This window comes from Sus scrofa, chromosome 8 (assembly GCF_054392235.1).
Source record: "Sus scrofa isolate SSC_HxYL_T2T_F1_AM1 chromosome 8, Sscrofa_HxYL_maternal_Yorkshire_Landrace_v2.0, whole genome shotgun sequence".
Classification (NCBI taxonomy): Eukaryota; Metazoa; Chordata; class Mammalia; order Artiodactyla; family Suidae; genus Sus; species Sus scrofa.
In genome coordinates, this window is record NC_139390.1 from 87310255 (window position 1) to 87331643 (window position 21389).

The following is a 21389-nucleotide window of genomic DNA, read 5'->3' on the forward strand; positions in this document are numbered from 1 at the left end:
GCTTAGAACACAGAAGTTGTAAGAAAACATGATTTTCACTATAAGAACATGGACAAGATGGAGTACCTATAAAATCACAATAGTTTTGTTTTTTAAAATAACTATCTGGAGTTCCCACCATGGCTTAGTGGTAACAAACCTGACTAGTATCCATGAGGACATGGGTTGGATCGCCGGCCTCGCTCAGTGGGTTAAGGATCTGACATTGTTGTGAGCTGTGGTGTAGGTCATGCACATGGCTCAGATCTGGTGTTGCTGTGTCTGTGGTGTAGGCCAGCATCTGTAGCTCTGATTTGACCCCTAGCTGGGGAACTTCCATATGCCATGGGTGTGGCCCTAAAAAGACAAGAACATAAAAATAAAAAAATAAGATAACTATATGAGAAATGAAGATAAAAAAAAAAAATCTCAGTTCACTAAAATGCAGAAAGCAACAAATCCTTTCTTGAAGAGAACGTGCATGCACTCACATGGCTGTTTTTACCCTTTGTGCACCAGCAGGACAAAGAGAAAGCCACCAGAGAAGAGGAAAACAGGATTTTTTTTTTTTTTTTTTTGGTCTTTTTAGGGCCATACCTGCAGCATATGGAAGTTCCCAGGCTAGGGGTCAAATGGGAGCTTTAGCTGCTGGCCTACACCAGAGCCACAGCCACACCAGAGCCTTGTCTGCAGTCTACACCACAATTCATGACAACACCAGATCCTTAACCCACTGACTGAGGCCAGGGATCAAACCTGCGTCTTTACGGTTACGAATCAGATTCATTTCCACTGAGCCACAAGGGGAACTCCATGCAAAACAGGATTTCAACAAAGTTTTAAAGGTAGAGTACAGGTTGATGTGATGGTTTGGGATCCCTAGAAGACATAGGACGAGATCGTGAACCTACCCTGTCACTCCCTCCCACGGCATTTCCCCAGGCGCTGGAAGAAGTGTGTGTGCCAAGAGGGAGAGGCGGGGCAGAGAAGCCTCCAGAGCTGGTCCTGACGGGGCCACCTCAAATCACAGGAGGCCCTGGGACCAATGGAATCCAACTAAAGTAACAACAATACTGGATCTCAGCTCCACCACCAACACGTGACAGCCCCATATGTCAGCAGCCTGATGAAGCAATGGCCATGCCCTTTGCCAGCCATGAACGCAACTTACTTTAGACTCTTCAGCACAATCCCTGGCATCTGCCCCCAAAACTACAAGGAGTGCAAAGAAGCAAAGAAATGTAACCTAGCATCAAGAGAGGAAGCTGTCCAGAGAACCAGACCTAGAAATAGCCCAGGTATCAGATGCATGGGGGGGTTGCAAAGTTGGACTGAAACCTCAAAGACAACTGTAAATATGTTAAAGGAGCCAGTGCAGATGGTGGCCAACAGGTACAAACTGATGGGAATTTCAGCAGAGATGGAAACTATTAAAAAGAGACAAATAGGCAAGAAATGGAAAATACCAGTGACAAAGAGTTCCAGCACACACACCTTGCACATGAAAAGCAGCCAATCCCCCATCTACATCCCCAACCCCCTTTTGTCTCTCACACCCAAGCCAGTATTTTCCCTGCCCTACATAACCCCAGGCCTGACAGCAGACAAATAAAAACCACCCCTCAGCCTAGAGCCCACCAATATGATTCCAAGCAGCCACTCCTATGCTTTTCCCCTTCTCTGTCTTACCTCTCCCATGGAAACCCCAATAAAGGCTCTGGTCCAGGATTTCCCTGCCCTCCCTCCCGACTACTCACCAAACCCAGTGTTTCCCCGGGGACCCCATGGTGTGCCTTCCTCCCCAAAAGGTAAGTGAGGGAACTCCCTTCCAGTGGCATGAGCCTCTCCATGTCATCCCTCAGTCACCTCTGTAAAATCCTACAGGTACAACTGAAACCAGCATCAAATGGTCTAACATAATCCACTCGGAATCCTGGAAAGTGAAGAAAAAGGAGGACAAGCATTCGAAGAGATAAGGGCTAGGATTTTCCAAAAACTGATAGAAATTATTGACCCCCATGCCCAAGAACATCAATGACCCCAAGCAGGATAAAACAAAGAAAACCACATCTAGGCAAGCCATAAAAAGAAAATCTTGAAAGCAGCAAAAGAAAGAGCTGGCATAAGAGAGAACAATAAGAAAAACAGATGACATGCCAAGAGGGAAAAATGGATGAAGAAAATGGAATGATTTCTTAGAAGTGTGGCGGCGGGGGGGGGGGGTGACCTATCAATCCAGAATTCTACATCCTTCAAAAAATAAAGGCAAAATAAAGACATCTCAGATAAACAAAACATGAACGAATTCTCCAGCAGATCTGCACGATAAGAGATGCTCAAATTAAATTAGCCTACGGAACTGTATTATAAACATATTAAAAAGCAAAGGCTCATACACTGGCTTCCTTAAGAACAGGACTCAATTATATGCCATTTATGAAAAACAAAGTTTAAACATAAAGACATGAACAAATAAAAGGAAAAGGATGAAAAATAATACACCAAGCAAACACATGAAGCATAAGAAAGCTGGTGTGGTTCTATTAATATCAAACAAGGTAGATTTCAAGATGAAGATTATTAGCAGAAGAAGACTCATTTCATAATGAAGGGGTCACGTCAAGAAGGCGATCATAAATCTGCATACACAAAAACAAAATAATCTCAAATATTCATACGTGAAACAAAAATGATAAAAATCCAAAGGGAACAGACAAGTCCTCATCATAGTTACAGATTGTAACATCCCTAATTTAATCACTGATGAAAAGTATCAAAACCCAAAACATAATGCAAATTTGAGCTACAATATCAACTAAACTTGATCTAATTGACATTTACAGAACATCACACCCCCAAACATCAGAAAAATCATTGTTCTCACATGCATCATATACTAAATAGACTACGTCTGGGACCGTGAAACAACTAAACGTCTACTTATTTAAAAAAATACAGAGTATGTTATCTGACCAAAAGAGAATTAAAGTAGGAAAGCAATCATGATATTGCACATAGAAAATCCCCATCCATTTGGAATTTTTTTTTTTTTCCCACTGTACAGCAAGGGGGTCAGGTTATCCTTAGATGTATACATTGCAGTTACAGTTTTTCCCCCACCCTTTCTTCTGTTGCGACATGAGTATCTAGACATAGTTCTCAACGCTATTCAGCAGGATTTTTAAAACATCCTTCTAAACACCTGAGTTTAAATTCCACACCTATGTCCTAATCACATAAAAATTTTTTTAATTTTTTGGAACTTTTGTGGGATACAAGCAAAAGCAGTTTTAGAAGGAAATTTATAGATTTAAATGTCTACATTCAAAATAAAATGCAATCTGCCATTTTTAAACATCCCGCAAAAACCCTCCAGCTGAAAACAGCGTCACAGGTAAATTTTCTCAAACGCTTAAGGAAGAAACTACACCAACACTTAGAAATAACAGGGCCAAATGGAAAACTTCTCAGCTCTTCTGAAGTCACCATAACCCTGATATCAAAATCAAACAAAGACATTACCAAATGAGAACACAATACACAGTATCTGTCATGAACACAAATACAAATATTCTTAAACAAATATTAGCAAAATAAATACAGCAATATCCAAAAAGTTAATACATTACTACCAAGTAGAGTTTATCTCAGAAAGCAAGGGTTAGTTTAACTTAGAAAATTTAATGCAATTCACCAACAGATTCAAGAATTCTCTCTCTCTCTCTTTTTTTTTTTTTTTTTTTTTTTTGCTTTTTTGCTTTTTTAGGGCTGCACCCACCACATATGGAAATTCCCAGGCTAGGGTTAAATTGGAGCTACAGCTGCCAGCCTTCGTCACAGCAAGGGCACGATCCAAGCCTCATCTCTGACCTACACCACAGCTCACAGCAATGCCAGATCCCTGACCCACTGAGCAAGGCCAGGGATTGAACCCACGTCCTTATGGATTCTAGTCGAATTCATTCCTGCTGCACCACAAAAGGAACTCCAAGAAAAATATTTAATGATCATTTCAACAGATGCTGACAAGTATCTTTTTTCAAAAGTCAACATCTATTTATAATTAAATCTGGGAATAGACAAAATTTTCCTCAATATAAAAGGCAATCTACCAATGACCTTCAGCTAACATCACACTTCACAGTGAACAATAAATGCTTTTCCTCTTAAGATGTCAATATCACTACTTCTGTTCGACATATTATTGGAGATCTCGGCAGTGCAAAAAGACAAGTAAAAGAAATAAAAGGCATTTAGATTGGAAAAAAAGGAAGCAAGCTGTCTTTATTCACACATGATACCACTGCGTACAATAAAAATCGTAAAGAAACTGCAGGAAGCAATAATAAATCAACTCAGTGATATTGCTGCCTACAAAAACCACTTGCATTTTTATATACTCACAGCACATTGGAAAATGAAATGAAAAACATAACATATTTAAAAATACCTTCCAGAACATAAAATACTTAGAGAAATTTAACAAATGATATACATGCCCTATACTGAAAACTAAAAAACATTAGAGAAATTAAAAACTAAATAATCAGAAAGTCAGACTCATGAATTACTAAGGCTCTATATTAATAATAGTGGCATATAGGTTTTGTTTTTTTTTTTTTTTTTTTTTTTTTTTTTTTTTTGTCTTTTTGCTATTTCTTGGGCTGCTCCTGCGGCATATGGAGGTTCCCAGGCTAGGGGTCGAATCGGAGCTGTAGCCACTGGCCTACACCAGAGCCACAGTAACGCGGGATCCGAGCCACGTCTGCAACCTACACCACAGCTCACGGCAACGCCAGATCCTTAACCCACTGAGCAAGGGCAGGGACCGAACCCGCAACCTCATGGTTCCTAGTCGGATTCCTTAACCACTGCGCCACGACGGGAACTCCCCAAGGTTTTTTGATGAATGATTCTAATGAAGGATTTAAAATAATTCCTACCAAAAAACTGATTGTAAAATTTATATGGAAATGCCAAGGATCTAGAAAGGCACAACAATTTGGGGGGGGGGAAAAAACAGAGGAATCCTACCACCTGGCTTTAAGACTTAACTATAAAGCTACAGTAATAATGATAGTGTGAAATTGGCAAAGAACAGATAAACCAATGGAACACAACAGAGAATCTAGAATTGGATCTGCAAATACACAGTCAAATGATTTATGACAGAGGTGCCCAAACAATTCAGTGATGGAAGGTTCTTTTCAAAAAATGGTGCTAGACATACTGGGTATCTGTACAGGAAAAAATAAATAACACAATATCTTCACAAAGCACACCACACACCACCCAAAGATCTTTGCAAGTCATAGACCAATTATAAAGCTTTTATAAGAAAACATGGAAAAATATTTTCCCAACCTCGGAATAGGTAAAGGTGTCTCAGAGCAAAGAGTTCTACCAATAAAATTTTCTAAGGATGATAAATTCAACTTCATCAAAATTCAAATGTTTCTCTCATCAAAGGACACTTAAAATGAACAAAATGCAGAGCAACTAGTAATAATTAATATAGCTGATGAAGGATTAGTATCCAAAATACTTAAAATAATTCCTACAACTTCAATAAGAAAGACCAGTAACATATTTTGAATGAGGAAAAGATTTTAATAGACACTTCACAATGTTAGAAATATAAATGGCCAAAAAGCATATGGACTCATACAGCACTCAATCAACATTGCTAGTTATGACCAAATGATCCAGTAATCCCACTCTTGGACATGTACCCAAAGAAAATCATAATTTGAAATGATACATGCACCCAAATGTTCACTGCAGCACTATTCACAACAGCCAAGTCACGGAAGCAAACTAAACATCCATCAACAGTAAAAGAGATGTGATACATATATGTATGTTATACACGTGTGCGTGCATGCACACACACACACACACACACACAAATGGAATATTACTCAGCCATAAAAAAGAACAAAATAATTCAGCAACATGTATGGACTTAAGAGATTATCATACCAAGTGAAGTAAATCAGACAGAAAGACACATGTTCTATGGGATCACTAGTATGTGAAAGCTAATTTTAAAAATGATACAGAAGAACATATTCACAAAACAGACACAGACTCGAAAATTTCGAAATCAAATTTATGGTTACCAAAGAGGAAATGTTAGAGGGAGGGATAAATTGGGAGGTTGGAATTAGCACATACACACTACCATACACAAAATCGATAAGTAACAACAACAGAGAAATCTCTTCAATACTCTTTGATAGCCTATATGGGAAAAGAATCTGAAAAGGAATGTATATAAAACTGATTCACTTTGTTGCATACCTGAAAATAACACAACACTGTATGTCAACTATACTCAAAATTTATTGAAAAAAAATTCTTTTTCAAAGGTTTTCATAGGTCCCAGTTTGGTCAGGTCAATACTAACCAGCTTCTCCATATGAAATGAAAAGGAATCAGATATGGGAGTTAAAAATAAAAAATTAATATGGGCTCTTCATGATCCTTTAGGAATTCATATTATTTTCCTTGATTTATAAAATAAACTTGGGGAGCTCCTGCTGTGGCACAGCAGGTTAAGAATCTGACAGCAGCAGCTAAGGTGTCCGCAGAGGTGCAGGTTCGATTCCCCCTCTGGCACGGTGGGTAAAGGATCCAGGGTTGCCCCGGCTGTGATATAGGTTTATTTTAAAAAAAAGATAAAATAAACTTGGCCTCTGGGGGTGGGAGGATTTACTAGTTATAATTAGTTTAATTAATTAATTTATTTATTTATTTATTTTTTTTGTCTTTTTGCTATTTCTTTGGGCCACTCCCACGGCATATGGAGGTTCCCAGGCTAGGGGTTGAATCGGAGCTGTAGCCACTGGCATACGCCAGAGCCACAGCAACGCGGGATCCGAGCCACATCTGCAACCTACACCACAGCTCACGGCAACGCCAGATCGTTAACCCACTGAGCAAGGGCAGGGACCGAACCCGCAACCTCATGGTTCCTAGTCGGATTCGTTAACCACTGCGCCACGATGGGAACTCCATAATTAGTTTAAATGAAAAGCACTAACATATCCAAAGGTTGGTAAGAAAATAGAGAAACAAACTCTCATATGTTGCTGATAAGAGGATAAAACTACTTCGAACAACTGTTAATTTTCATAAAAGTCATATGCAAAGACACACTGAAATCCCACTCAGAGGTACTTATCCAAGAGAAATGAAAACACGTATCCACAAAAACTCTTGAATATATGTGTTCATTACAACTTTATTTATAAAAACTACAAACTTTTATTTTTTTTGCTATTCCAGGGCCATGCCCACAGCATATGGGAGTTCCCAGGCTAGGGGTCTAATCAGAGCTGTAGCTGCCAGCCTCTGCCACAGCCACAGCTAACGCCAGATCCGAGCCATGTCTGTGACCTACACCACAGCTCACAGCCACACCGGATCCTTAACCCACTGAGCAAAGCGAGGGACCAAACCCGCATCCTCATGGATCCTAGTCGGGTTCATTAGCCACTGAGCCATGAAGGGAACTCCATAAAAGCTACAAATTTTTTGACAGTTTAAACTCTAATGTCCTTCAGGATATGCATTTTCATGAATGAATTCAGATTTCCATTTAAATAATGGAACCAATATAAAATGTGGTTTTTCAGCATGTCACTACCAATACCACCATCCTTAGGGCAAAATCTTGCATTCTGCAAAAAACACAGAAGGCTATGTACAGGAAATGCTATTTCTAATTCTGCCCACTCCATTTTCTACCATTTCCACCTAAATTCTCTAAAAATGACTTCCCTTTTTGTTTTGTTTTGTATTTTGTCTTTTGTCTTTTTAGGGCCACACCCACGGCATATGGAGGTTCTCAGCCTAGGGGTCTAATGGGAGCTATAGCTGCTTGCCCACACCACAGCCACAGCAATGCCAGATCTGAGCCACATCTGCAACCTACACCACAGCTCATGGCAACAGCAGAGCCTTAACCCACTGAGCAAGGCCAGGGATCGAACCTGAAACCTCATGGTTCCTGGTCAGATTGGTTTCCACTGCACCACAACAGGAACTCCCAAAGTGACTTCCTTCTCTCTACAATGGAACTCTTAAATGATGTGCCGCTCCTGAAAGGATAAAGCCAGACAGAGCCCTTCACACTGTGACTTCATTTTCTGGCCTATAACCAATTATACCAGATCCTTAACCCATTGAGTGAGGTTGAGGATCAAACCTGTATCTTCACAGAGACAACATCGTTCCTGAACCTGCTGAGCCACAATGGGAACTACCAGTTACGTCTTTTTAAAATTGAAATGTACACCTTATAAACACAGTCACCTAAACATGTAAAAGATAGTTCCACAAACTCTCGGGGTTGTCTTTTCAAATGCTTTGAAGAAGGGCTTCTCAACAGCGACCTTGCTCACAGGCTGGACCAGGTGATGCCTTCTTGGGAAGGCCATCGTGGGCTGGACACACAGAAAGACCCTTAGCTTCCATCCATTAGACAGTAGGAGCAGCAGCCCGAACCCCTGCTGCCCTCCCCATCCCAAATGTGACATTCAAAATGTCCCTAGACATAAAATCACTCACTTTTGAGAACCTCAGACCTCGAGGATTTTCTTAACATGTTTTCTCAAGATTCCTTTCATTCCACTTGCCTCGGCCTCCTTTCCGAACTGTTACAAAATCTTCAAGATTAAGTCTAACAATCAACTTTTTTAGTATAACCTTCCCCAGCCAGCCCTGTTCCCTACGGCTTCTCAGCTCCCTAGGCATCTTGGACAGACTTCTTAACTGGTACTTATTTGCAAACACTGATGGTCTGTGAGCTCCCTTAGGGGCCTTTCAGTCGCATCCTCAGCACCAAACCCAGTCAAGGGTTGTTTAGTTGCCGGAATGACATGCACTAGAAAATATTTACAAATATCACTCTTGCTAATGTGCTACAGAGACATTCTTCTTATTAGGCCAACTGTATGGGCTTCTGGAAGCTGTATGTTCTTAACTCCCTCTTTTGAAATACCAAAGAGTGCATTCACCTGCACAGAGATGCTAAATAAAGGTCCTGGTAGGAGCTCCCATCGTGGCTTAACAGAAAGGAATCTGACTAGCATCCATAAAGATGCAGGTTCAATCCCTGGCCTTGATCAAGGGGTTAAGGATCCAGCATTGCCATGAGCTGTGGTGTAGGTTGCAGACACGGCTCGGATCCTGCGTTGCTGTGGCGTAGGCTGGTGGCTACAGCTCCAATTCGACCTTTAGCCTGGGAATCTCCGTATGCCACCGGAGCGGCCCTGAAAAAAAAAAAAAAAAAAAAAAAAAAAGACCCTGGTATAAACACGCTCTAAAACAGGCGATCCTTCAGGTACACAGGTGGTTTCCTCTTCCCACCATCAACACGAAAATACAAATGGGTGAATTATAAAGATAAGACGGATCTTGCTGGCATCCTTTCGACTGCAACATACTAGGAACAAGGCAACATCAAACCAAATAGAGTATTTGAAATGTCAGATTAATGACAGCAAAATGGGAAGCATTTTCTTTAAGCAGTGCCTGGATGGGGTGTGTGGGAGAACCTCACAAAATGGCAATTATTGATCAAGCAAGTGTGCGGGGTCACAGTACAACGTGGGATGTGGCAAGCGTGCAAGGAAATGAAAAGCACCTTAGGTAACAAAACTGTCCAGGTGAGGGGAGGGGGGATATTTCCCCGTTTTTGGAAGCAAAGCTGCACCTCCCGACAGCCTAGAGCTTGCCGTGGGAAAAGAACAGAGACAAAATGCTCTTCTACAACCTATTCACGAGTGACGTGATCATTTCACAGCCCATGGTATCTCAAGTGTGGCTGGCTTGAGGGAGTAAATGTTTATAGTTATTTTACCAGCCTTATTTTAGTTGTGGTAAGTATTTCTTAACTTGCAGCTGTGTTCCTTTTCTTCAGCTTTACTGATATATAATTCACACCATAAAACCCACCGAGAGTGTACAGTTCAGTGGCTTTTCATATAGTCACAGAGTTGTACAACTATCACCAAAATCAATGACAGCATTTTCATCACCCCTTACAACAAAACAAAACAAAACACCCATTAGCCATTACTCTTTATTTCCCTCCAAACCCCCAGCCTTGGACAACTACTCATCTGCTTTCTGTCCATAGAGATCTGCCTGTCCTGGATGTTTCATATAAATGGAATCATACAACACATAGTCTATTTTTTATTTTTATTTTTGGCCGTGCCTGCAGCATGCAGAAGTTCCTAGGCAAACTGGTGCCACAGGAGTGACCTAAGCCACAGCAGTGACAACACCAGGTCCTTAACTTTTAGGACTGGCTGCTTTCACCCAGCAGACTGCTCTTGAAGTTCATCCACACCGTATGCAGCATGTTGCCGAGCGGTCTGATGATGATTCCAAATCTTCTTATGATGAAAAGGAAGCTGTTTTTAAGAGTAAAGTTGTTTTTCAAGAATGAAGTTATCGTTTTGCTATAAAAGTGAGTATGTGAGTCAGGAGGGATCATCCATATCTGTCATTGCTGAAAGCACTGAGCAGCTCAGCTAGTGAAGGGCCCTACTCGGGGCTGATCAGTAAGAACAGGTGGACAGGCGACCATGGAGAGCGCGCGCTTTGGATTCTGAACACACAGAGTTTGTGACATCGACCCGAGAGTGGTCTGGGCAAGGCTACCTGCTGCTGATCTAAAGAGCTTTCTGATGACCCTGGGGCGTTAGCTCCTGCGGTAGTCAAGGTGACTCTTTTACCAACAGTGCCAAAAGCCAGGCAGCAGCTCCACGAAGATGATGCTGTCCATCAACACTGGCTCCTTAGTTCCCTAGCAACCGGGGATGTCCCACTGCTGCCCTCGGTTGGTCAAGCGGTCTCTCCCAAGAGCCAACTCATAGAAAGGTACACCTCAGCTACATGTGGACTTTATTCCCTTCGTCTTCCCTTGCTTGGAATGACAGTGCAATTAATCTATTACTGCTTTGGAGTACGTAACATCTTTATTAGTTTATGAAGAGATATCCTGTATCCTACATGCTACTGGCTTGTGAAAGTATTCTAATTCCCACAGTGAACCTGTGTGAAATATTGGCAAGGAATCTGAAAAAGAATGGATACGTGTGTGTGTGTGTGTGTGTGTGTGTGTGTGTGTGTGTGTGTGTGTGTGTGTGTATAACTGAGTCACTTTGCTGTACACCTGAAACTAACTTAACATTGTCAACCAACTATACTACAATAAAAGTTAAAATTAAAAAAATAAAATATTGCCAAAGACAATCTCAAGCTCTGGGCATAATTTGCTTGAAAATGAAACACAGAGTGTATTAGTTCCTCATTTCTGTCTATTGCCAAATCCTATTTCATCATGTAGATGCACCACTGTTTATCTGTCTATCTATCACTTGATGAATACTTGGGTTGTTTCTACTTTCTGGCTGTTGTGAATAGCGCTTCTGTGAACATTCCTGTGCAGGTCTTTAGGTAGAGACAGAGGTTTTCATTTCTCTAATTTATATAGCTAGGAGCAGAATTTTCTGGGTCACATGGTAACTTCATGTTTAATTTTTTGAAGACCTGACAAATGTGTTTCAAATCAGCTATATCATTTCAAATTTCCACTACCAGTATGGAAGATTTCCAATTTCTCCACATCCTCACCCATATTTGTTATTATCTGCCTTTTTGATTAGAGTCGTCCTACCGGGAGACTCTCATCACAGTTTAGATCTGCATTTCCCCACTAGCTCATGATATTAAACATTTTTTCGTATGCTTATAGCCACCGGTATATTTTCTTTGAAGAAATGTCTAATCCAGAACATTTGCCCATTTTAATTTGACTGTCTTTTTTTCTGTTTTTCAGACATAGGCTTGGCATATCAAAGTTCCTGGGCCAGGGATCAAATCCAAGTCAGAGCCACAACCTATGCCACAGCTGGGGCAATGCCGGATCCTTAACCCAGAGCGTCAGGCTAGGGATCAAATCAGAACCTCCACAGAGACAAGTCAGACTGTTAACCCACTGTGCCAGAGCAGGAACTACTTATTAGGTGATGAGTTCTTTCTATATTCTGAATACAAGTTCCTTTTCAGACGTACCATTTGCAAGTATCTTCTTCCATTCTGTGGATTGTCTTTTCACTTTGCTAATGGCATTCCTAGCGTATGTGTTCTTTTTATTTTTTTTGGCTGCACCTGCAGCACACAAATGTTCCTGGGCCAGGGATTGAACCTGAGTCACAGCAGTGACAATGCCTGATCCTTAACCCACTCTGCCACTAGGAAACTCCAGCATGTATGTTCTTAAAATTCTCCCTCTTAACTAAAATAATCAAAGTAACCTTTCGGTGAACTGAAGGAAGAAAAATGAAGCACACATCCACCTAACTATTGATAATAAAAGCAGTAAAAGGCTAGTTAGGGAGTTCCCATCATGGCGTAGTGGAAGCAAATCCGACTATGAACCATGAGGTTGCTGGTTCAATCCCTGGCCTCACTGAGTGAGTTAAGGATCCAGTGTTGCCGTGAGCTGTGGTGCAGGTCACATATGCAGCTCAGATATGGCATTGCTGTGGCTCTGGTGTAGGCTGGAGCTGCAGCAATTCGACCCCTAGCCTGAGAACCCCCATATGCTCCAAGTGCAGCCCTAAAAAAGGAAAAAAAAAAAAAAAAAAAAGGCTAGTTGGAAACCAAACCCAGCCTTCTCTTCTCCACTTCAGTCTCAGTAATAAATTCCCCAACTACAACAATAGCACAGGGATGTCTGGAAACAAAAGACAGCAGTTTCCCTGCCTCAGCACTTCCCAGCTTCCCTTGCAGCTAGGTTCCTGAAAGCTCCATTCAGGCCAATGGTATATGAGTGAAAGCGGTGTGTGCTTCCTCTGAGAAGTGCTCTAGCAACAAGAGACGATGTTGTGTACCAGATGGGAGCCTGCGTCCTGGACCTACATGACAAGGAAAGTAAACCATGCGCAAGAAGCAGCAGTGCTGACACCGAGAAGCACAGCAACCCTGATCTGACCACCTCTAGGCTTCTCAACAAAGAGAAAAAAAATAATAACTTTTTTTTTTTCAGGGCGTTCCCGTCATGGGGCAGCAGAAACGAATCCAACTAGGAACCATGAGGTTGCAGGTTCAATCCCTGGCCTCGCTCAGTGGGTTAAGGATCTGGTATTTCCATGAGCTGTGGTGTAGGTCCCAGATGCAGCTTAAATCTGGCATTGCTGTGGCTGTGGTGTAGGCCGGTGGCTACAGCTCCAGTTAGAACCCTCGCCTGGGAAACTCCCATATGCCACAGATGTGGCTCTGAAAGGACAAAAGACAGTAGTAATAATAATAATAATAATAATAACCCTTTAAATGGTTTAAGCCATCTTGTTTTGAGTTTTTCTGTTACATGCCATCGAACACAACCCAAATTCATGTGACAATTAAATGAGAGCTCCTGATTTACAGCTACACAGATCAAAGGCAAGGCCAGGCTCCACTGTGCTAAAGTATTACCATTTGTCACAATGTTACCTGCTTTTCCAACACAGGGAATAAAAAATAGCTAAAAAAGGAAAGAAGACAAAAAACATTACACATATGCAATGAAACCGCTATATGGAGGTACGCAACAGGAATTCTGCGCAGACTCCATCAGAAACCCATTTGCAACACCCACATGCTTCCAAATGGGCTACATTTATTTTCTTTCAGCAGAAAGTAAACCCTGGAGCTCCCAGTGCCACGGTGCATACAGAAGGTCAGTTCACTGACTGTTACCTGAATGAATCTAATCCCAGTTCTGTCACTTCTAAGTAACAATTCCATTTCATTTAATCCAGTACAAATGTGGTGATGCCCACCACATACAAAGCATTGCATTTACAACTGCAGAACCAAGTAATACTAAGATGGGGTTCCAACCCTGACGGAATTCATAATCTAAGAGACAAGGAACAAGGTACTTGTAATTCCCAATAGTCTATCCAAAAATCAGGGAAACAGACAAAAGAAGAGCCTATCTCATTCAAACTTTTCACTAAATAATGCCTTCAAAACCCCAGAACTCGGGAGTTCCCTTTGGTGCAATAAGTTAAGCATTGTCACTGCTGTGACTTAGGTTGCTGCTGTGGTATAGGTTCGATTCCTGACCTGGAAACTGCTACATGCTACAGGCACAGCCAAAACCAAAAAAACAAAACAAAACAAAACAAAACCCACCAGAATTCAGGTGGAGACCTCAGAATACACCAAATTTTGCTCCCAAAGTGGGAGACCAACAGCAACACATTAACAGTGGAAGAACCTAAGGGCCCCCCGACACAAACACACCGTCCACTGGTAACATCAAACCCAAATAGATGGTTCCCTGTTCAGAAATGAGGAAATAAACCAAAGACAACAGAAGGCTGTAATTCAACTGAAAAGTCGTGTGATCCCAAAGACTCAAGGAAATACATACATGAAGGAAGTTATTTTCTTAGGCGCTTGGGAAAAGACTTACCATCAGCATGCATTACTTTAAAAAAAAAAAAGATTTACATATATTAGCATTTATATGATAAGGGTGAACTAATATACTTATATAAAATTTTGGGTCCATAAAGAGTGTATATACCTCCCCCTGAAAGAATTCTTTGAAATTTTACAAAAACCAAGCCATCTCTCCCACTCCCGTTCTGTTCAAAATGCCTATCACACATCCCAGAAGCCACTGAGTCAGCAGTTGGACATGAGAACGTGGATGTCAGGGAAGAGATGCATGTACGGATAATGAATGTGGGAGTTACCAACATATGGACGGCACGTCAAGTCCCAGGGTTGGATCATTAGGGTTAGAGATCTAAAGACTGAGCTCCAAGAACTGCAAGGTCAAGAAGCCTCGGAAATGAGCAACTAACTGGCAAAGGAGTCTAAAAACTGAAAAGCCAATGGGGTGAGAGCAAAAGCGGGCAGGCGTGACACTACAGAACCAAGTGCAGCAAGTGTGTCACAGAGGAGAGGGTGGCTGGTCCGGTCAGACGCCACTGCCAGGAAAGAACGGGAGGGCTGAGGACTGTCAGGTGGACTCAGCACGCGGAGGTCGTGATGCCCTTGGCAGAAGTATCGCAGTGGAAAGGGGGAGACAAGGGCCTGATTGGAGAGAAAAGGGGGAGGAAATGGGAGACACGAATATGATAGCCTTTTGAAGAATTTCTGTTGTCGATGGGCAAAGAGAAAGCGCAGTGGACAATAGGGAAAACTGGTCAGGACAGGGCTTTTTCCCCTGGTGATGGTTGGTGGTATTTATTTATTTATTTTTAAAGATGGATGAAATTCGGAGTGTGTTTTACACCGATGCTCATCATCCAGTGGGAAGAAGGGCCAAAGTGGTGTCAACAAGAAAGAAAAGGAAGAGGTGCTTGGGTGACATTCTGGAGGGGGGAGTGGGGAGGAGGGAATGGAAACAGCTGGGCAGAGCGGCCGGCCTCGGTCAGAAGCAGAGATGGGAAGGCACTGAGGATGGAGGGGGTGGGTATACAGGGCACTGGAAGAGCTCTGCAGATTCTTTCTATTGTCCCAGCAAAATCAGACCCAAAATCATCAAGAAAGGGAGGCGGCGTAGAAGCTTAGAGAGACAGGAGAAAATGAAATCTTCATCAACCAGGAGAATGAAGGGACTAAGCCAACCAAACATGATTTGTGGTTAAGAGGATAGCTTATTTATACCGGTCATGAACCTGAGGTCATCTCAGTGAACGTGGCTGAATGCATCTCTCTAGAAAGACAGAAGGCAGAGATGACATCTACGGAAGTCGGGGTTGTGCACACAAGGACAGCAAGGGCAGAGAAGGGCCAGAGAGTTGAGAGTAATGAAAAGAGCGACTTTAATGACGGGGAAATTCACACCTGGTGAGGAAAGAGCTGGGGGAGGGGCTGGGAACAGCCGCATCGGCTGATGGCTGATGGCAGGCCTCGACGGGAAGCTAAGGACACCCACACAAGAGGAAGCGGCCAGAGGATAGAAGGTGGTGTCAGAAGGAGAAAGCCTTGCAGCCGAGATGACAGGGGGGTGCAGGCCCTCGTAATGACAAGATCAGAGGAGTGAGCGTGAGAGGAATGGCTGAGAGAGGGTGACGGACAAGGTACCTGAAGGAGAGGAGGCCAGGGAGAAAGAAGTCAAGTCCTAAAAGAAGTGACACAGAAATCACCAAGACTATTATTATAAAGCGAACCGAATTGGAACTGGCCCACATAAAGAACCAAAGATGCTACAAGTCATTCAAAACACAGAAAAAGGTGAGACAAATACAGACGGCAGAGAGAGACATTTTGAGTGTGAAACCATGTGAAGGAACAGAGAAAGACAAAGATGGGAAATAACGCTGAAGGAGCAAAGGCTGAAAATGGAGAGGTCCCCAAAACTGGGGAGAACTGGCATGGTTGCCTGGGATCATCAAAGGATGGGAGAGTTGCAAGAGCTAGAAGGCAAGCTCCACATCACATGCTGCTGAAGCTGCCACATGTGGCACCCAGCTTCCACCCGGCTGTGTAACTGGATGGCCCACAGCAGTCTAACTCGACAGGACCACAACTGAATTCAGTATCTTCCTCCATCCCTAGCCCTCCTGTGGTTTCCATCTTAGTAAATGGCACCACCTAGTTGCTCAAGCCAGAAAACCTTTTCCTCCTTCACCCTATGCTCCAACATCCAATTTGTCTCCAAATTGATCTCTAAAACTCTCGCTGGCCTCACTTTCTTCCTCCACCACCCCAATCCATAACCCTTCCAACCAGGCTTATCATAGCTAAACTTGTTCTACTTGGGAGTTCCCGTTGTGGCTCAGTGGAAATGAACTCAACTAGGATCCATGAGGATGTGGGTTTGATCCCCAGCCCTTCTCAGTGAGTCCGACACAGCCATGAGCTGTGGTGTAGGTTGCAGACACGGCTCAGATCTGGCGTGGCTGTAGCACAGGCCAGCAGCTGCAGCTCCAATTCAACCCTGAGCCTGGGAACTTCCCTATGCTGCACCTGCAGCTCTAAAAAGCAAAAAAATAAATAAATAAAAATTTTAAATAAAAAATAATAATAGGAGTTCCCGTCATGGCTCAGTGGTTAACCAATCTGACTAGGAACCATGAGGTTGTGGGTTCGATCCCTGGCCTTGCTCAGTGGGTTAAGGATCTGGCATTGTCATGAGCTATGGTGTGGGTCACAGACGCGGCTCAGATCCCGAGTTGCTGTGGCTCTGGCGTAGGCTGGCAGCTACAGCTCCGATTAGACTCCTAGCCTGGGAACCTCCACATGCCACGGGAGCGGCCCTAGAAATGGCAAAAAGACAAAAATAAATAAATAAATAATACAAATTGTGCTAAAACAATATAAAAAAGAACTAGAATTACCCTTTCAACACAAAGCAGATTAACCTCATTTAACACATTTCTTAGTAGACAGCACTGCTGACTCTCCAGCAATTACTTAGGAAACGACATGCTGACATGGTTATATGCTGATGCTGCAGCATAGTGGTTAAGAGCTTGGGTTCTAGAGACAGAATCCAAGAGTTCAAATCTCAGCTCCTCCATTTACTAGCTACATCCCCTCAGAAGACGTACTTAAGCTGTCTACACCCCTCATCATAAAATGAGAAGGACAACATCTATCTGATAGAGCTGGATGGAGGGTGAAATGAGATCAAACACAGAATTCATTTTTTTATTTTCATTTATTTTTTTTTGGCCACTCCCACTGCATGTGGAAGTTCCCAAGCCAGGGATCAAAACCGCGCCATGGCAGCTATCCAAGCGACAGCAGTGACACGCCAGATCCTTAACCTGTTGAGCCACCAGAGAACTCCAGGAATTTAGAATGCTGTCTGGCACTTCGGGAAAACTCAATAAATGCATACCAGGGTGTGTAGACACCCATATTTACACTCAAGTTGTATTATATAGCCTGAATTGTTTCTTCAAGTTTCTGAACCAGTCCTTACAGGCTTGAAATTTAACCTCTTTCACAATGACATCCTCTTTTATTTTTTTTCCAATCTTGGCAAAATGCTTATTAAACCACCTGTCCTTTTCACAGTCACCCCATTTTTATCATGGTACATAAGAGCACATTTTTATGGGCCTGGTCTTCGATTTATCTATTGGAAAGAAAAGCCCCCCTCTGTACCAGCCCCACAGACTTAGTTATATCACCTGAGGAAAAAGGAAGCATTAATTATTTTTGCATTCTTGGGTCCTGACCTAAAATGAATTTCTGTTTAAAAAACCTCATATAGTACACTTTTAAAATGAAACAGCATTCTCTAAAGACCATTTTTGCTGGGAATTCTCATTGTGGCTCAGCGGAAATGAATCTGACTAGTATCCATGAGCACACAGGTTCGATCCCTGGCCTCACTCAGTTGGTTAAGGATCTGGCATTGCTGTGGGCCAGTGGCTATAGCTCCAATTTGACCCCTAGCCTGGGAACCTCCATTTGCCAACGGTACGGCCCTAAAAAGACAAGAAAAAAAAGACTATTGTTGCCAAGACCAGGCCTGGCAAGGAACCTCCATACTGTCAGCCATTAAAAGAGAACTATTATGGAATTCCCACTGTGGCACAATGAGATCAGCAGCATCTTTGCAGTAGCAGGGCACAGGTTCGATCTCCAGCCCAGCAGTTAAAGGATTCAGTGTTGCTGCAGCTGGGGAGTAGGTCACAACTTTGGCTCAGATCTGATCTCTGGCCCAGGAACTCCATATGCTGGGGAGTGGGAGGTGGGGGCGTGCAAAAAGAGAAATATTCTAAGAATACCACGATTTTCCTTAGTACTACAGGAGGACACAAATAAATATCAGACTAGCAGTAATACTGACAAAGGAGATTTGTTTTTCTTTCTCTCTTTTTTTTTAACTTCTTTCTGTCTGGTAAAGATTCTTTTCTAACTGAAAAACTAAAAGTCAACAAGAAAAAAGCTAACTAGACTTTGAATAAACAGAGTTTTGCCTATGACAGTCCATCACATACAGAATATATACATGGAAAACTGCCCCCCACACAAAAGAATGCTCTTCTGTATTAACAGCCTCAGCCACCTTTCTGTAGTTTTGTCACCCACTTCCTAACTTTCATGCACCATTCTTTTAGTGCCACAAATTAGGCTTGGATTAACAATGAAATGCTCCAAGGTCATTTTTTAAGTGACAATACTAGTTCAAGTGACTCCAAATTTCAGTCAACACTAGGCTATCACTCCACAGCTAAATACAGCAACCAAGACAGAACAGCCCACAGAGAATACACAGCCTAGAAAGGTAGCAAGATTACATTCGTCCAGGTCAAAGAAACCTCAGTTGCAGTGAACTTCTTTTTTTTTTAAATGACTCTTTTCATGAAGTCCAATAACTTACCGGTCTGCTGTTTCTACATCGAAACAAAATCTTCTGTCAATGGAGTCAGCGTGCCTTCTGGTACATTCTTTCAAGAAGAACACTTCTCCATCCCCCTGCAAAGAATCATTTGAAACTTTCTCAAAATCCATAGTATCAACAAAGAGATCAACAATACCTTGATAAAAAAATAAAATGAAAAATATTTTTTAAGAAACCATATTCAGTTAAACACCCCAAGGCAGAGGCAAGGTTTGAGTTTTAGATTCCTCAGTTTTACGCTCTTTTGAACCCGTTTACCTAGTCATTATTTAGAATTGTAGCCATTTTTGTCATTCTTCTTAAGGTTTTCCAGATCCTGCTTTTATTACAGTTAACATCGAACCAGACCTCACAAGCGCTAATTTTAAAAGGTGAATTAACAATACTGTCCATGTGTCTAATATCTGTTATTCTCTTATTTGTACGCTCATTTAAAAAATGATAAGGTGTTGCATTTCATATTACACGATACCCAGTGAAAGAGTCAGTCAGTATGCGACCTTTTCTGACCTATAAAAACTTCGATTCCATAGGAATCTATCTAAAAGTACACCAAGGACCTTGGATCATCTCAAGCTAGAACCATTCAATGGATGTGGGTTTGCCCTTTCCTAAGTGAATCACTCTGAAGTTATTTTTACTGACTTTTGGTTTAAATATAGTGCCATTTTACCTCACTAAACCATTCTTTCTAAGAGCATTAAAAAGAGGTAGAAAACAGAAGACCAAAGCAATGCAGAAACAGGTTCTCCGTAAGAAACCATAAAGAGCCTGAGTAAACACTCCTAGAATATTTTAACATTTTCTGGAATATGAACATCTCTAATATTAAATATTCAGATACAAAAATATTCAGAATATCAGAGGCATTGTTATAAATATTATATATGTATATAATTTTTTTTTTTTTTTTTTTTTTTTTTTTAGTTTTTAGGGCCACACCTGAAGCATATGGAAGTTCCCAGGATAGGGGTTGAATTGAAACTACAGCTGCCAGCCACAGCCACAGCCACACCAGATCCAAGCTGCATCTGTGACCTATACCACAGCTCATAGCAATGCCAGAGCCTTAACCCACTGAGCGAGGCCAGGGATCAAACCTGTGTCCTCATGTATCCTAGTTGAATTCGTTCCTGTACCACAACAGGAACTCTGGAGTCATTATATTTTTAATGCATTTTTTTTTATCATTTAGTGGCTATAAAACAGAATGACATTACTAAGGAGACACGTCTTAGGATGTGAGTTAGCCCTGATAGGAAACACACCCTAATCTCATGCTCAGTTTTAACCCCAACACCATCCGAGAGTGACAGCCTCACTTTCTTTTGCTCTGGCCTTAACTGTCTATGTCTATTTCAATATTACTGGGCCCCAATTGTTTACATCTATTTCAATATTATGAAAACGTGTTTGTATTATAGCAGCTTTAACTATTTTTTAGGAAGGTGCAAAGTATGTATTGACGGAAGTGAACTTGGATTACTTCGGTATTCACATAAGCAAAATGATGCCCATTCACCCAGCAAGCAATGAATTAACCTTCTAAACTGTGTTACCTGGTATGTTGAAGATGAGCAGGAAGAGCTTTGTTTTGACTATTATTGTTGCAGCTTCTGCTTAAAACACATACCAAGTGGGATGGCCGGGGACTTTGGGGTCAGTAGACAGATGCCAACTATTGCCTTTGGAGTAGATAACCAATAAGATCCTGCTGTACAGCACAGTGAACTATATCTAATCACTTATGATGGAACATGTTGGAGGATAATGTGGAAAAAAAGAATGTATAAATGTATAACTGGGTCACTGGGCTGTACAGCAGAAATCGACAGAACACTGTAAATTAACTATAATTAAAAAAAAACATTTTAACTAAATTGAAAAAAAACAACTCACAAAGACCGACTCTCCTACCCAGTCAGTTCATGTGGGCTTCTCACTCTTCCTGCTACCCTGAGTTGCTTTGCTGTTTATTTCTATGGGAGGCGTAAACGAAATGGGGAGACTCTAAGTGAGAACA

General features: G+C 41.8%; 1 protein-coding gene across 18 annotated transcripts in view; it reads right to left on the reverse strand.

The window, feature by feature from the left end:
• The window catches only part of ARHGAP10 (Rho GTPase activating protein 10), a 349411-nt gene that overhangs the window by 175811 nt on the left and 152211 nt on the right, over positions 1 to 21389 (reverse strand). For all 18 annotated transcript variants that reach the window (XR_014812815.1, XR_002346408.2, XR_014812818.1 and 15 more), the window contains one exon: positions 19346 to 19440. Coding sequence is in view for 13 of the 18 variants with exons in the window: in XM_084972711.1 (XP_084828837.1) it covers positions 19346 to 19440 (95 nt within the window). In the remaining 5 variants the exon portion in view is untranslated. The remainder of the gene's footprint in view (positions 1 to 19345; positions 19441 to 21389) is intronic.